Source organism: Cavia porcellus, unplaced genomic scaffold, assembly GCF_034190915.1.
Source record: "Cavia porcellus strain 051 isolate PalLab524CR breed Dunkin Hartley unplaced genomic scaffold, mCavPor4.1 scaffold_25, whole genome shotgun sequence".
Taxonomy (NCBI): domain Eukaryota; kingdom Metazoa; phylum Chordata; class Mammalia; order Rodentia; family Caviidae; genus Cavia; species Cavia porcellus.
In genome coordinates, this window is record NW_026947508.1 from 42283468 (window position 1) to 42300039 (window position 16572).

The 16572-nt window shown below is 36.2% G+C and overlaps 1 protein-coding gene across 8 annotated transcripts in view; it reads right to left on the bottom strand.

Annotated features, from left to right (window-relative positions):
* The window catches only part of LOC100713782 (sodium/glucose cotransporter 4), a 145855-nt gene that overhangs the window by 27700 nt on the left and 101583 nt on the right, over positions 1-16572 (bottom strand). For 3 of the 8 annotated variants that reach the window (XM_063236438.1, XM_063236439.1, XM_063236436.1), the window contains one exon: positions 12339-13253. In XM_063236438.1, coding sequence (XP_063092508.1) covers positions 13136-13253 — 118 coding nt within the window. In that variant the 3' untranslated portion in view covers positions 12339-13135. Of the gene's footprint in view, positions 1-1459; positions 11768-12338; positions 13254-16572 lie in introns of those variants that run through there. The other 5 variants (XR_010043169.1, XR_010043170.1, XR_010043171.1 and 2 more) reach the window with 4 other exon arrangements.

Sequence of the window (16572 nt, forward strand, 5' to 3'; positions counted from 1 at the left end):
TTTCATAACTCTTAATGTTCACACTGAATAAATAGATAATCCCAAATAGATAACATACAATTGAAGGCCCTAAATGCAAGCACGCTCCAAATTCAACACTAGTAAAAGAAGGAAATTACAAATCTTAAAATGAATATCAATAAAAATGAGATTAAAAAGGATTTTACCAGGAATTCATGTAAGAACCTAATGTAATCTCAATATCAAATATTGTAATCCAAGTATTGTAATCCTTTTCCCAGGCTTCCTCTCAATCTAAAAAGTTATATTTGTAATCCTATTCAGACACTGGCATCCTGGCAAGTTAGTTCAATCAACCACTTCCAATGCAACCCACAGCTAGAGTGATGACAGCAACACATATGCAAAGATAAGGGCTGTCAAGGGGTCCTAAATCCAACTCAAGTGAGGATTTGGAAAGGCCTTGATTCAAGGCCTCTCCCAGAACTTATTATCTTATGAGGAATGGTAGATTAAAAAAACACCTTTGCAATATGCAAGATGATAGGCACAAGAAACACAGCTGACTGAAAAAGAAGAGCATAGACTAAAGTCAAAGATGGAAAACAGTATTCCATGCAACAGGAACCCAAAATAGGCAGGGGTATCTATTCTGTTTGCATACAAAGTGAACTCCAAACCTAAAATTATTAAAAGAGATAAAGAAGGCCACTACATACTTGTAAGTAGAAAACTACACAAAAAGTGCTTTTATAAATAAATATGCACCAAACAGGAGGCCCCAACTATATAAGACAAACACTAGTGGACAGGTAAAACCAAACACACAGGAAAACAATTATAATAGGAGACCTTAACACCCCACTGTCACAAGGAGATAGATCAACCAGACAAAACTCAGCCAAGAAACAACAGAACAGAATCACACCTGTGAATGGATGGACTTAGTGGATTTTAAGTAGTGTTCCACCCAACCACATCAGAATGTACATTCTTCTCAGCTGCACATGGGACAGTCTCCAAAAAGATTATATTTTAACTCATAAAACATTTCTAAGTAAATGCAAAGGGAATGAAATTATTCCATGCATAGAATCTGATCATAGTGCACTAAAGTGGGAAATTAATGACGAAATCTGCAAAAGCTGCATAAATACAAGCTGAAATATTGCATTGTTTCACTTATATGAGGAACCCAAAAAATAAAAAGCAAAATAAACACAGAAAACTGGAAGTAGGCAGGTAAACTACTCTGAAATGGGACGGGGTTGAAGACATAAAGAAAGGGGAAGAAGGGTCATAAAGGCACATTAAGATGTGTTGCTCACATGCAGCACTCTACATAAGAAATGCAAACATTATGTACTGCGAGCATGTACTAACAAAATAGAAACTTGTAAATGAAAAATAAAACAGGGAAATCTCTGAGGCACTCTGTCATATATACAAAGCTGCCATTCCTCAAAATACAGATGACCCTGCAGGAGGCTTCTCTTACCCTCCAATAATGACTTCACAGCAGTCCTGTGGGCTTGCAAACCGGTTTTTACTTAGTGATCATGCTTTTTTTATACATAAAGAGAAAGCTCACGTCTTCCTGTTGATGACAAATGTGTAAATAATCAGTGTTAGGGAAAACTAAGACCCACAACAAGAGATTAGAGCAGGTGAAAATGCTTTGTTCTAGATTTTCCCCTAATGGAATGGGTTGTGACTCACCCATTCTTTTTTTTGTCTTTTTTTTTTTTTTTCATTTTTATCGGTACCAGGGATCGAACTCACGACCGCCTGCTTGCAAGGCAGGTGCTTATGCCGCTGAGCTAAACCCCTAGCCCCGACTCACCCATTCTTAATGAAAGCAGAGGGGATATTATTGTTTTGTTGTTTGTGGTACCAGAACTGAAGTACAGGACTTCACACTGAGCCATATCCCTGGCTTCGTTTATTATTATTGTTTTGGAATAGGGTCTCCGTAAGCTGCCCAAACTGGGTCAAATTTGTGGTTCTCCTGCTTTATCTTCCCGTATTATTAGTATTGCTGATATAACATGAGATATCACGCTCAGCTTGACAGGGTATTTTTAAAACGAAAAAGCATGTGGATAGTATTAATGTAGACAGCTCTTTCCTTACCAAATTTTGGCACATTATATTCTTAGACGTTTTCTAGGAAGTCAGGGGAAATTTCCATTGTTATCACTTGATTTTCAATATAATTGCAGGATAATAGAGACCACTAGAAAGCATCTCGGAGCAGGATTGAAAGTCAATCAATTTACTTTCTATGTTTACTTGTGAGTCTGTCCCAGGCCTAAGCCCCTTGTCTGGAGGAGGGCTGTGGATTCACAGGAAGCGAACCTCTGTGAGTCCCTTGTCCCAGCTGAGGCTCCAATCCCAAATAACTAGATAGAGACTGTAGTTTCCAGCATCTCACCCCTGCCCTGCCATGAATGATAACCTGGAGTTAAGATAGTTCTCCTCATTAGCATAATTTACTACTTGGAGAAGTCTTTGAACTGACTCTGATGGTCCTGCTCAGCTGCCCAAACTCTCCTCAGTATTTCCTTCCTTTGTCTGAAATCCAAATAAATATGGAGCACCTAAATAAGTTCTTTGTCTCAATCCCCAGAGAATCTCAAATTCTGCTGGAAGGTTTTAATCGCAGAACCCTAAACTACACCACCAGTCTCTTTTTAATTAAACCTTCATCATCCTTTTCTTTGGGAGGTTGTGGGCCTGATCTTCAGTAGTAGACCAACTTGCATTGTTCTTCTCCATAACATTTCCTCAAAGTAGAGCATGTGTTTAAATGCTGACACTATTAATTTGAGATGTATGAAGCTAACAGTATGCCAAGAAAGGATCTATAAGGAAATGCCACTTCATACTTTACGGGGTAAAGCATAATCTCTTTGAAAGCAAATGTTTTGAACAAAGAACCTCATTTCATTAGAATTATACTATATTTTAAATAACCCAACTATAGAAATCACTTACTCAAATAGTTTTAACTGATCTACAAAAAGATAGAAGAAAAACTATATTTAATGAAAACCCATAGCAAGAGTTTCTGGTTTGCATGAGAGACATAAGTACAAGTTAACAGGATTTAGTCTCAAGTGTAAGACAATGTCGTCCTTGACAACTGATATAGGAAGTAAATAAAAGTCATTTCATCTAGAGAAAACAATGTATACAATGCCTTACTATAGCATTCTGGTGATACCCTGTGTCAACTTGAGAAGTTTAAAAGTATGAGACTTAGCAGGGAGCCAGGACCTTATTTTGTAAATATTCTCTTTTGGTGCAAGAGGAGGGCACAGAGATTTTGTGAGTGCTGCATCTGTGCTGGGGGCAGGGGTGGCCTGCATACAATATATGGGAGGAAAAGAAGCTCATCTCCCCCTCTTTTGCTCTGGCTGCTTTTGCAGGCAGCTCCCTTGAAGTGTGCCCTGTGCAATGCTATCTTACCTTGGAGCCAGCTGATTATGGACCGAAACCACCATAGTGAGACAAATAAACCAATTCTTCCTTCTTTTTTGGGTGTCTGGTATTTTGTTCCAGCAATGAAACGAAAGTAACCAAGACATACAGGCAGTAATTTTCTAGAAAGAACCCCAAATGCTTAGGAAAATAAAGCAAAAATTGACAGATGGGATTGCATCACACTAAAAAGCTTCTGTACAGTATGTAAAATAGGGGCAAAAAGATAAAGCGCAGAAGAAAACATATTTTCTGATTTCTTCTGACAGAGAATTAATGCCCCATGCTTATAAGGAATTAAAGAAACGTAACAAAAATCAAAATAAACCCAATTAAAAATGATCAAATTACCTAAGTAGATATTTCTGAAAAGAAGATATACAAACGGTCAATAAACATACACAATTGCGTGATACGATTAGCCAGAAGGAAAACTGAAATAAAAATGAAAACTAAATATGATTTCACAATAGCTAGAATGGTTTTTGTTATTTTTAAAAAGTCAATGATGATAAAGTTGTGGAGAAAACAGAAGTCTTACACATTGTTACTTTGAAAATAATTCACACAGCTATTATGGTGCACAGGCTGAAGGACCTTCAAAACGACTAACAGTAAACTTACCATATAATCTAGCTTTCCCATTACTTAGTATAAATTCTAGGAAAATAAAATCAGCATACAAAAGTTATACCTGCACACCAGTGTTTATCATGACACTATTAACAATAGATAGTATATAGAATCAGTCTAGAGGCCTTATGGATAAATTGACAGATAATGAAATGTGGTATTTATCTAGAGTAGAGTATTATTAACCCATTAAGATGCAATAGAACTAAATCATAGTGTGTTGAGGGAAATCAGCCAGATTCAGGAAACAACTACCACACTTAGTCCTTCGTAGATGAGAACTAAACTGTTTATTTGAATACACAGTGATTATTATGGGTTGGGAAGTATGTAAAAGTAATAACGGGAGGGAGGATTTTCTCAGGGAATTATGTATGTGTTGAAATACCAGACTCAGCCTTCCTAATGTGTGAAGTCAAGCATTTAAAAATATTATTCTAAAAGTGGTGTCATTGTAATATTTATAACTTCACGTTTTCCAATGTAGTTCAAAAGTCTAATATATTTAATAGAACTACTGATATTTTGGGGCACACAACATATATTGATGAGATATTGTAATGTCAGCAGCTGAGCAGGGGGAGGAAAAAGCAAAGAAGAAGCAGTTTTTTAAAAAAATATATTACTGATGTTAAGTTGGTATAAATTCAGAATTGTGTTTTAACTTTAAAATGTTAATTGTAATTCCCATAGTAACCACAGGCAAAATATCTATGCCTAGATACACAAAGGTAAGTGAGAAAGGCATTCCAATATTTTATTTTATTTTTTAATTTTATTTTAAAGAGAAGAAAACTAAACAAAATGAAACAGAACTATGCAGATCAGAAGAAAGCTGTGTAAGTAACAGATTGTGAAGCAGGTCCCTGGCTATCATACTGTCTCTTGTTTTCTTCCAAATAGTTCTCCATATCTTCACACACAGCAAATGCATACAAAACAAAATACTATTAAACTGATCAGAACTGAATGAATAAAGCATTGTAGGCCCTCAAAACCAGACAATAGGGGCTGGGAATTTAGCTCAGTGGTATAAGCACCTGCTTTGCACGTACTCAGTCGTGATTTTGATTCCCGGTACAAGAAAACAAAAACAAACACACACACACACACACACACACACACAAAAAAAAAACAAAAACAAAAAACAAAACAAAAAAACAGACAATTCGGAAATCAATATTGGCCGCCATAATGTCTCGCGTTCTCTTCAACATAACAGTCCTTCCTTCATGTGTGTTGAAATTAAGCAATACCAAGCAGACTAAAATCACTCTGAACAAAGAATAATAGTATTGCTGGATTTCACAGCATGATGCTAGGGAATCAGCACTGGATACCGCAGTGTCTCTTTTTCTTCAAAATAGCTGTTCATTTCATCATGCACTATATAATTGATTCTCATAAACTGTTTAGGAAAAGTTCTGCAGGTATAAGTCTCTACATGTTTATCTATCTTTTTGGATTAGAGGGAAACAAAAAACAAAACAAATTCCTAGAAAATCAAAAAACAAAAAAGACAAATAAATAACAAAGCAAAGAGCCCAAAACGCTGACATTACAGGCCTTCCAAACAAGGTGGTATGTGCATATCTAGAGCTCTTATGCTACATAATGATCTTCCAAAGTTTACTCAGATCATACAGCAATGTGCACAATGTTTCCAATCCTCTGAATGTTAACTTTTTGTTCCAAAAACTTACAGAATTTGTGGAACTATCATTTTTGCTACCCTATGTGTGTTTATATAATTTTAGATAGTTTTCTTTTCCCTTCCTTGTTCTTTTTGATCATTTTCCCTAAGATACTACTTTTTCCCTTTTAAGCAGATACTTTTTCCTTCACTGTATTTGTTGAGTATTCTGTACCTTATGTACACTTACCATTTCTTACTCTGGGGAGACTATATGATGTTTACACATGTGAGTTTGATTTATTTCACTTATGAGTATGGTCTCAAGTTGCATCCATTTACTTATAAATATCTCAATGTGAACATTCTTTATAGTTGAGTACTATTCCATTGTATAAAAATAACACATCTTTTTTTTTTTTTTGCCATTCCTCAATTGATGGGCATTTATGTTGTTTCCAAGATATCACAAATTGTGCTTCTATAAACATGGGTGCACACACATCACTGTGATATGATGCTTTCAGTTCGTCTGGGAATATGCCCAAAGTGGAATAGCTTGTCAAATGGGACCTCCAATCTCAGGTTTTTGAGAAATCTTCAGACTGACCTCCACAGTGGTTGCACCAGTATGCACTCCGACCAACAGTGCAGGAGAGTTCCTTTTTCCCCACAACCTCTCCAGCATTTGTTGTTGGTAGTTTTCTTTATCCTGGCCATTCTTTCTAAGGTGAGATGGATTCTCAGTATTGTTTTAATGTGTATTTCTGCAACGACCAGTGATGCTGAACATTTTTAATGTATTTATTTGCCATTTCTATTTCTTTATTTGAAAACAATGTATTCATCACAGATGCCCATTTTTTGATAAGGTCTTTGAATTAGCGGAACTTGATTTTTAAAAATTCTTAATGTGTTCTAGACAGAAGACCTTTATCTGAGGGACAGTTCACTAAGATTGTATCCCAATTTGTGGGTTTTAACTATGTTGGAAATTTCTCTTGACATGCAAAAACTCTTTAATGGGACGTGAACCGAGTTACTGAACCTGTGAACTATTTCACACACAGTTTGATTCTTGTTCAAGATTCTACCTACCTATCTACCCCTATGTCTTTGAGATTTTTACCTACTTGGTATTTCAACAGATTTAGTGTTTCTGTTTTAATATTTAGATCTTTGATGCTTTTATACTTTAGCTCAGTACCTGGTGATAGTCATGGGTTTAGTTTTAGTTTTCTGCATATGGTGACGAATTTTTCCAGCACCATTTATTAAAGACACTGTCTTTCTTTCAGTGAATGTGTTTGGCACCTTTACCAAAGATAAGGTGGCTGAGTGTGTTTGTAGTTGTAGTTGTATCTTCTAATCTATTCCACTGACCTTCAGGGCTGTTTTTATCCCAGTACCATTCTGAATTTATTACAGTAGCTTTGTAGCAGAGCTTCAAATCAGGGATTGTGATGCCTCCCGCCTTGCCTTTGCTGCTTAGAATTTCCTTTGCTATTCTAGGTCTCTTCTGGTTCCAGGTGAATTTTAGGAGAGACTTCTCTAGATCTGTGAGGTATGCTAGTGTTATTTTGATTGGAATTGCATTAAATCTGTCTAACAATTTTGGGAGAATGGCCATTTTCACAATTTTTGTTCTTCCTATCCACGACTAATGGATGTCTTTCCATTTTCTGAGGTCCTTTTGATATAATTATTTTCTCTGAATAGGTCGTTTGCTTCTTTTGGTAGATTAATTCCTAAGTATTTCATTTTTCTGATGTTATTATGTAGGGTGTAGCTTCTGTTGTTTCTCTCTCTGTGATTTTGTTCTTAATTTCTAGTTTCATGGCACTATGATCTGATAACATGCATAGGAATGCTATTTGACTTTTGAGTGCTGACTTTGTATCTAGATACATTACTGAATTTATTTATTATACCTAGGAGTCTTTCAATGGAGTATGAGGGTTTTCTATGTAGACTATCACATCACCTACAAATAATGATAATTTAAATTCTTCTTTTCCTCTCCTTAATTTTATTTCTCTGTAATGTCTAATTGCTCTGGCTAATGTTTCCAAAACTATATTCAATAGGAGTGGTGATAATGGACATCCTTGTCTTGTTTCGGGTTTTAGGGTAAAGGCATTCAGTTTTTGGCAATTTAATATGATATAATTTAATATAATAATTTAATATGATGTTGGTTTTTCATAGATGGCTTTTATCATATTGAGGTAAATACCACTTATTCCAATTTTTTTGTAAGGCTCTCAATATGAACAAGTGTTGGACCTCATTAAAAGCTTTTTCTGCATCTATAGAAATGATCATGTGATTCTTATTTTTGGCTCTATTGAGATGTTGGATTGTATATATTGATTTGCATATGTTGAACCATCCCTGTACTCCTGAGATGAATCCCACGTGGTCATGGTGTATAATCTTCTTGATGATTCGCTGCGTTCTGTTTGCCAATATTTTATTGAGAATTGTTGCATCTACGTTCATTGGGGAGATTGGCCTGTAGTTCTCCTTTTTTGGTTTTGGTTCTTAGGTTTTGGTATTAATGTTTGTTTCCAAGAATGAGTTCAGGAGAATTGCTTCCCTTTCAATTTCATTGAAGAGTGTAAAGAGTGTTGGCATTAAATCTTCTTTGAATTTCTTGTAAAATTCTGCAGTGAATCTGTCTGGACCAGTGCTTTCCTCTATTGATAAGGATTTAATTACATTTTCAATTTTGTTAATTGGAATTGGGATATTTAGCAGTTTTATGTCTTCTTGATCCAGCTTTGGTTGCTTATATGTTTCTAGAAATCTGTCTGTTGTAGTCAGGAGTTGTACAGAGAGAACAATTAGGTTCAGGACACGGAGTTTATAATATTTTTATAATGGTCACCGGGAGTAACACAGGAAAATGCAGGAAATCTATACACCTCACCAAAGACATAGATTATTTAGTCAAGAGCCTAAACCCTACAGCACATGTCCCACATGAGTCCAGATAAAAACCCAGACCTCAGTACAATGCCTCTCACAAGTCCAACTGGAGGCCCAAAGCCCACAAGAAGGACTCACGCCAGTCTCTTTTATGGATCCGTGTGGGGAAGACACAACGGTCAGCGGTGGAAGCTAGAAAGTCTATGCCAGCAGGATGAAGGAGCTGTGGTGGTGGGATGAGGGTTCTACGCTGGAATCGAGAAGTCACACTGACAACAAAGACCGGAGCTATCCTGAAAGGCACCACAGCCATCTTCAGCGACACGGAGGCATCAGCTCCTCCTCCGACAAGCTCAATGGGGTACATATCAGGAAGCAGCGTGACGAGGTCATCCTGGAGACCAAGCAGCACATGTCTTCCCCTCCAGAACCAGGAAGCAATGCTCCATGTGAGGACCAAACCTTCTCCAGGAGATCCAACAGCACAGACAGAAACTCATAGGTGAACCCACAATGCCACCTGAAAGCCTCAACCTTCCCCACCTCCCTTCTTCTCCACCTATTTATCCTGGCAACTTTCTTCAGGTGGAGCATCTTCGCTCAATGCCATGCTGATGTAATCCAGCTGGCCTTGATTTGACCACAAGTTCTTAATCCATAACACTGTCCATTTCTTCTGTATTATCAATGGTATGAGATTAGATGTTTCTGAAATAGCTATTGATGATCTTCTCTATCTCTATTCTCATAATTTCAACCTTTTCATTGTTTATTGCATGAATTTGAGTTTTCCTTTCCTTTTTTTGGTAAGGTTGGCTAGGGGCTTATCAATTTTATTTATTCTTTCAAAGAACCACCTGCCAGATTTATTGATTCTTTGTATTGTTTTCTGAGTCTCTATTGCATTGGTTTCTTCTCTGAGCTTTATAATTTCCTCCCTTGTTTTGTCTTTGGGCTAGGCTTCCTCATCTTTCTCTAGATGTTTGAGGTGTATCATCAGGTTGTTTATTTGTATTTGTTCTGTTTTCCTGATGTGGGAACTCAGTGCAATAGATTTTCCTCTGAGGATTGCTTCCATTGAATCTCACAGATTCTCGTAATTGTATTTGTATTTTTGTTTGCTTGTAGATATTAATTTTTCTATAATTTCCTCGATAACCCACTGATTGCTCAGGAGTGTGTCATTTATTTTCCATGTGTTTGTGTGGTTATTAATTTCTAGTTTCATGGCACTATGATCTGAAAATATGCATGGGAAAATTTCAACTCTTTTGCATTTACTTAAGCATGTTCTGTGGCCTATTATATGTATTTATCTTTTATATATTTTATAGAATGTTCCATGTATTGCTGAGAAGAATGTATATTTTGATATTGTTGGGTGGAACACTCATTTGTTCACAGCTGTGATTCAGTTGTGTTATTTCTTTGCTGATTTTCTGACTACTTGATCTGTCACTTTGTGTCAATGGTATGTTAAGGTCTCCTGTTTTAATTGTGTTATTACTTATTTAATTTTTCATTTCTGTTAATACTAGTTTTGTATAGCTGGGAACTCCCAAATTTGGTACATATATTTAAGACTATCATCTCTTCCTCTTGAGGTTTTCCCCTAACAGTATGCAGTGACATTTTTTTCTCTCTTTGGATCATTCTGGGTTTGAAGTTCATACTGTCTGCAAACAAAATAGCTACCCCTGCTTGTTTGGGGGGATTCTGTTACATAAAATATAGCTTTCTATCCTTTGACTTTCAGTCTCTGAGTTTCCCTTTGGTTTAGATGGGTTTTTTGGTAGACAGCATATGTTTGGATGTTGTTTCTTGATTAATTCTTCCAGTCTGTTTCTTTTAATTGGTGACTTGAGGCCATTTACATTAATGATTATAACTGATATGTATTGGTTTATTTTTTATGTTATCTTACTGCTGTTGATTCTTTGCCTTTTTACTCTGTTTAATTGTTTGCTTGCTTAGTGGTTTTTCCCCTATGTCTATCTAGAGTGTCTTTCACTGTTTTTGGGTATCATAAGTGAGAGAATAGTAACTAGACAAGCATACAAAGACAAAAATTTGAATCGAATTTGGCAATAATTTCTTTCATATAATACCAAAGGCATGTATAACAAAAGGTAATATGGTCAAATTGGACTTTTCTTAAAATTTTCATATATGAAAACACATAACCAATGAAATAATAAGGCAACCCATAGAATGGAAAAATAAACATATAAATCGTGTGTCTGATAAGGTATTGATATTTAGAATATAAGGAGGATTCCTAAAACTCAACAAAAAACAATTCTATTTAAAAATAGGCTAAAGTCAAGAATAAACATTTCTCCAAACAAAATATACAAATGTCCAATGGCACACATACCCACAGAGTTTTAAAGTTGCTAATCATTATTAAAATACAACTCAAAACTATAAGACTTACCATTTTATACCTGTCATTTAACTTCTATTTGGATGGTGAATACACAGAAAATAAAACAACTGTGGGAAGTGTGTGGAGAAACTGAAAGTCTTGTATGATGTTACTGAGAATGTAAATAGGGTGGCTGCTATGGAAAATGATACAGTGACTCCTTTAAAAATTTAAAATATTAACTTATAATCCAGAAATTCCTCTCATGGATCTATAGTCAATTAACTGATTGGAGGGGCTCAATGAGATATGTGTACACTCATTCATAGCAACATCATTGACAGTTACAAAAACATGGAAACAACCCTACGTTCATTAATGAATGAAGGAATGAATAAGCAAAATCTACATATAATATATATTATATATCTACATATAATATAGTATTACTTAACACTTAAAAAGCAGAAAATTTTATCAAATGCAACAACATAGATGAACAGGAAGAATACTATATTAAGTGAAATCAGTCAGATACAGAATGACATATGAAATACAGGAAATTAGCATAGTCAAATATACACAACAAGGAAATAGAGTGGTGATTACCAGAGCCTAAAAGGAAGGAGGAAGGGGGACTTGCTTTGCCACATGGGCAAAAAATAGCGCCATAGCACTTCCAGGTACTGCACAATAACCAGCCATTCCCAGCAGTATTCATTTCGTGTCTCTGCTATCATCACTGCCATGCATTTCACCTTTATACATTAAAAATTAAAAAGAATAAAAATAATGACACAGAATTTCAAAACAAAATTTCAAAATAGAGAACACTGCCTAATATATTGTGTATTGTTATCTTCAAAATAGTTGTTCAGATTACAAGATATAGGCATAAAAAATGATCAAACAATTGAACAATGAATCATTTCACTTTTAGGTAATCTGCCATTGTGGAATGCATTATTTTTATTTTTTTGAACAAACTGTTAACTATTAGATCAACTAGGAAAAATGAAATTTTGTTTTACTTGATTTTCTGCGTACTTATTTGTCTCTCCAATGATCTGATCTGTGTCCTTTCCCCTCTCTAATGCACTTCTAATGATTTTGAGGATGAGTCTAATGAAATTATTACCCTTTTTTTGTATAAACTATCCTTATTTCTCCTTAACATCTAATGGACAGTTTTTTTACCTGATAACTCTACCACAATGTCAAACATGTATAAGTTAATGCACAGGGTAAATTCATCACCTAACAGCACCAAAACAATACCACCATGTTCAGACGAGGAATATCTTAATAAAAGTACAAAAAACTGGCACCTGGATAGTCATAGTAACTTTATTTATAAAAGAAAATAATCAGAATGCCTCAGGCACCAATGAAGTGAATAAGCAAGTTGTGAGTTTCTATAAAATATAATGTACATAGTAATAACAAAGAAATTTATACATATGTATGAAGATCAAAGATTTATACTGAGTTAAAAGAGTCAGGTAAAAATTATACTTTCAATATGATTTCATGGTGTAAAATGCTAGAAAATGCAAATAATCTTTATGAAAGCAAATAAGTGGTTGCTGGGCATAGGAGAAAGGAGAAGAAAGAGCACTTGCAAAAATACATGAAAATTCTTTGGGGAGGCATTGGTACCTATGTTAGGGACTGATGTGATAATTTCAAGGGTGTATGCATACATAAAAAATTATTCTTCTTAAATATAATACAGTCAACTATTTATCAATAAATTATTTTAGAAATGCTACTTTTAAACATACAATTTTAAAATATTGGTAACAACATTTTAATTAATATTTATACTGACTACGTCATCAGGACTTCAAGTGTGGATAACTTGAGACATCAGCCATGGTGACAATCAAGATTAAAACACTGTTACTACTGTAATTTTCCTCTGACTTTTCTACTATTCTGTGTGAAAATGTTACCAAGACATTATGGAGTCAAAGCCAAAGGAATCCTTAAATTGAGGGTTAAGAAGAAGGAAACAGCTGTGCACTCAACTGTTATATACAGACCTGATCACTCACTTGCCCTCTGGAATCCATAGAAACATTCCTTCAGGCCTTTCAAATGGTGGCCTCACTGCTGGCAGGTGTTCAGCAGTGCTCACACAGCAGTGGACAGTAGCACCTCCTGCGGTCAAGAAGGAGACACTCTGCTCCCCGGAACCTCCACCTGCTGCCTGTCAGTGGAGCGTCTTCTCTTGCTGATTCTCTGCACAAAGAAAACAGCAATTTTACACACTATGAATCTCATTTACTCAAGTATATTTGCAGCTTATAACATCCAAGAAGTCTCTGTTGCTGCTATGTTCCGTGGCCTGCAATGATATGGGAAATAAATAAATGACAAATCACCATGCAGGCTTCTGTCAGTGTAGTTATTTATCATATATTTATTTTCCCCCTGTCTTTCTTTGACATCATGATGATTGTGGGAAAGACTTGGGGAATTTGTTTTCTAACTGAGAACTATATGTCCTGAAAATTAGCCCTGTCAATATCATTAAGAGTTTTCTCCTTTTTTTCACAAAAATCTTTAGTTTTCTTTTTTTCACAGACTTACTGAATATCATCTTTTCTGTATCCCTAATTCAGTTCTGCTTTCTTCTTGAAAGTTAAACTACATTCATTTTCAACAAGAGATAAGAACAAGCATTTGGAAAATAATTTCCAAGTATTTAAATTAGCTAAACAATGAAATTTTAAAAAATGAGAACCTGTCAAGGCTTAGGCAGTGTTGTACTCAGAGGTTGGAAGGAGAAAAATTACTAACAGGAAACATAATTTACAGTATTATTTGTAATGGTCACTCAAGGAGTCAAATAAAAAGAAAGTGCAAGAAAACTTTCCACACTTTTAAGGACCTAAAAATCCAGCTGACGACCTGGTCCCACGGCAGTAACCTGCGTGAATTCAGCTGAAGACCTAGAGCCCCGAAAATGACTCATGCAAGTCTGTTTCACAGATCTGCACTGGGAAGGAAAAGGCCAGCAGTGAAGCTTAGAAAGTCTATGGCAGCGGGGTGAAGGATCCCTGCCAGTAGGTGGAGCGTTCTGCAGTGGAGCCAAGAAGTGATGTTCACAATAAGGACCAGGGCTCTCCCAAAAACTATGGCAGCCACCCTCAGTGAGGATGGGGTCGGGAGCTCCTCTGACCATGAGAACAGCTGAGTACATATCAGGAAGCCAGCGTGACAGACTGCTCCTAAGATTAAGCAGCACACATCTTCCCCTCTGGGGCCAGGAAGCAATGTTCAAAGTAAGGCCCAGAGCTCCACCAACATGAACTGCAGTCATTGTCAGGGACAATTCCAGACCTCCTCTGATGATGGTAGCCAAATGCATATCAGGGGAGCCAGCATGACAAGCTTCTCCAGCAGGACTTATGGTTCTAAACAACAACAGCAACACTTAGGAAAACCCTTGGTGCTCCTCTTTCTCTTCAGGTCTCGTTTTTGTGCTGTCAACAGTCCTCAAGTGGGCCATCCACTCTTAGCACCTTCCTGATTCAGTTCAGCTGCGGTTTAAGCTGACCACCAATCCTTACAGGCAACCTCTGCTAAAAAGTTATGTGTTCCTAGACAATATCTAATGCTAGGATTCTAAAAATGGACATAAACTATGAGTAACCGAGAATACAGTTCTGAAATGGAAGGTAAAATTTATCAGCTGAGAATTACTGGGACATGTACAAGCCCCTGACTCATGATATCTCATGTCAAGCTGTACTTGGCAAGATGTGGCTAGACTGTATCACACTGGACGGGGACATGGCTTTTCCAGCACCCAAACTGTTTTTGAGCACCTAGGTTGTTCCCAGCAAAACCACAAACTAGCACCACTGCTGCCATCAGATCTCCAGGACAGAATACTGGAAAGAAGAGATAAGGTACAGCACACAATCTTTCCAGTGCCAGCACATCTGATAACATCCATACACTGGCGCCAGAAACTCTGAGAAGGTTCACCACTGATGCTCGAGAGGCTCTAAGAATCTGACCACTGATCTTTTCTTAGACCTCCTCATATGACATCATGTCCAGACCCCCTTAAACAATGGCTAAACTTGTGTCCTTACCTACCCTCCAAACCCTCCTCTTTTCTTTGTTCCCCCGAAGATGGTCTTTCTGTGCTCTGTCTACCTTTAACAAGATATATTAAATCTTGTGCCTTACTCCCTTCAAAGAGCCTGTCTCTGAGTGACATTGTTACAGTCTGCGTTCATTTTGGCCATTCATTGTATTCTATAGAAAGAAGCCGGGTGCTGCTACAGTATTCTAGGTGTTTGAGGAATCAAAGATAAGAGACATGTATGTAACTCTGTTTCATAATAAACATATTAGTCTTAACCTGTATTTCTCATGAGCCAGTTCAGACTACAAAGCCAAATATCTCTCTGCAAAGCTATGTGAGGTCACTCTGATTTGTTTCTTAGAAAATCCTGACACTTGAGGATCAGTGCATTTTTTTATCCTTTTGTAAGTCACTTCTTAGCAGAACAGTAAAAGATATTTGGGACAGTTCTTTATTTGCAGTAAGAAAAGAGAGTTACTTGCTCTAAGGTCTCACGTTCCTACCCACTCTCCAGGTAGGATTATTAAATCCAACTGACAGGGTTCTGGCATCTGGCAGGATTGAATTAGTGGGCCAACTTATGCTTGGGCTAGAGTAGTTCATTTCACAGAGATCCAAAGTTGCTATTCTTCTCTTTTTCAAAAAATGTATTATTTTAAAGAGAATATTAAAAAAGCAAACAGAACAAAGCAAATTAGAACAGAACAATGCAATCAACACAGCACTTCACAACAAGACAACCGGACATCAACAATAGCTACCATAATGTCTCTTTTTTTGGAAATAGTTGAGCATACCTGTACTCACATTAATATCAAACATAAAAAATAATATAAAACTATTTGAGAGAGTGAAAGCACAGAACTTCAAAGCCAAATAACAGAAAATCAACAATGGCTATATAACATCTTATTTTTCGCAAAAAAAAATTGTCTATACCATCACATATAATAAAATGAAATAAAACACAACAGAATAGAAGCAATCAAAACAGAGGAAAAAAACACAATAGGACTTCAAAACAAGATGATAGTAAATCATCAATGGCTATCATAATGTCTGTTTTCTTCAGATTAGCTGTTTAATCCATCACACATAATAAAAATAAAAAACAGAATAAAACCAATCAAACAAATGGATTAAAACACTATAAGACATCAAAGCAATATAATAGGAAACCATGATTCCATAATATATCCCATTACATTCAAAATTGCTGGCCCTACCATCTGACAGGGTAAAATCTAACAAAGCAAGACAGAACAAACCATGTTGAAATTATATTGAAGGTCTTCTTGCCTGCAGATGTGCAGATCTTCCAAAGCATGGAATAGGGCCTGGATCTTTGTTTCAGATTCATAAATCTACCATTAACAAAATTTGTGTGGTGACATCCCACTAAAGACAGCAAATTAGGTAAAAAAAAAAATCTTCTCATGTGCAAGAGGTGATTGGCTA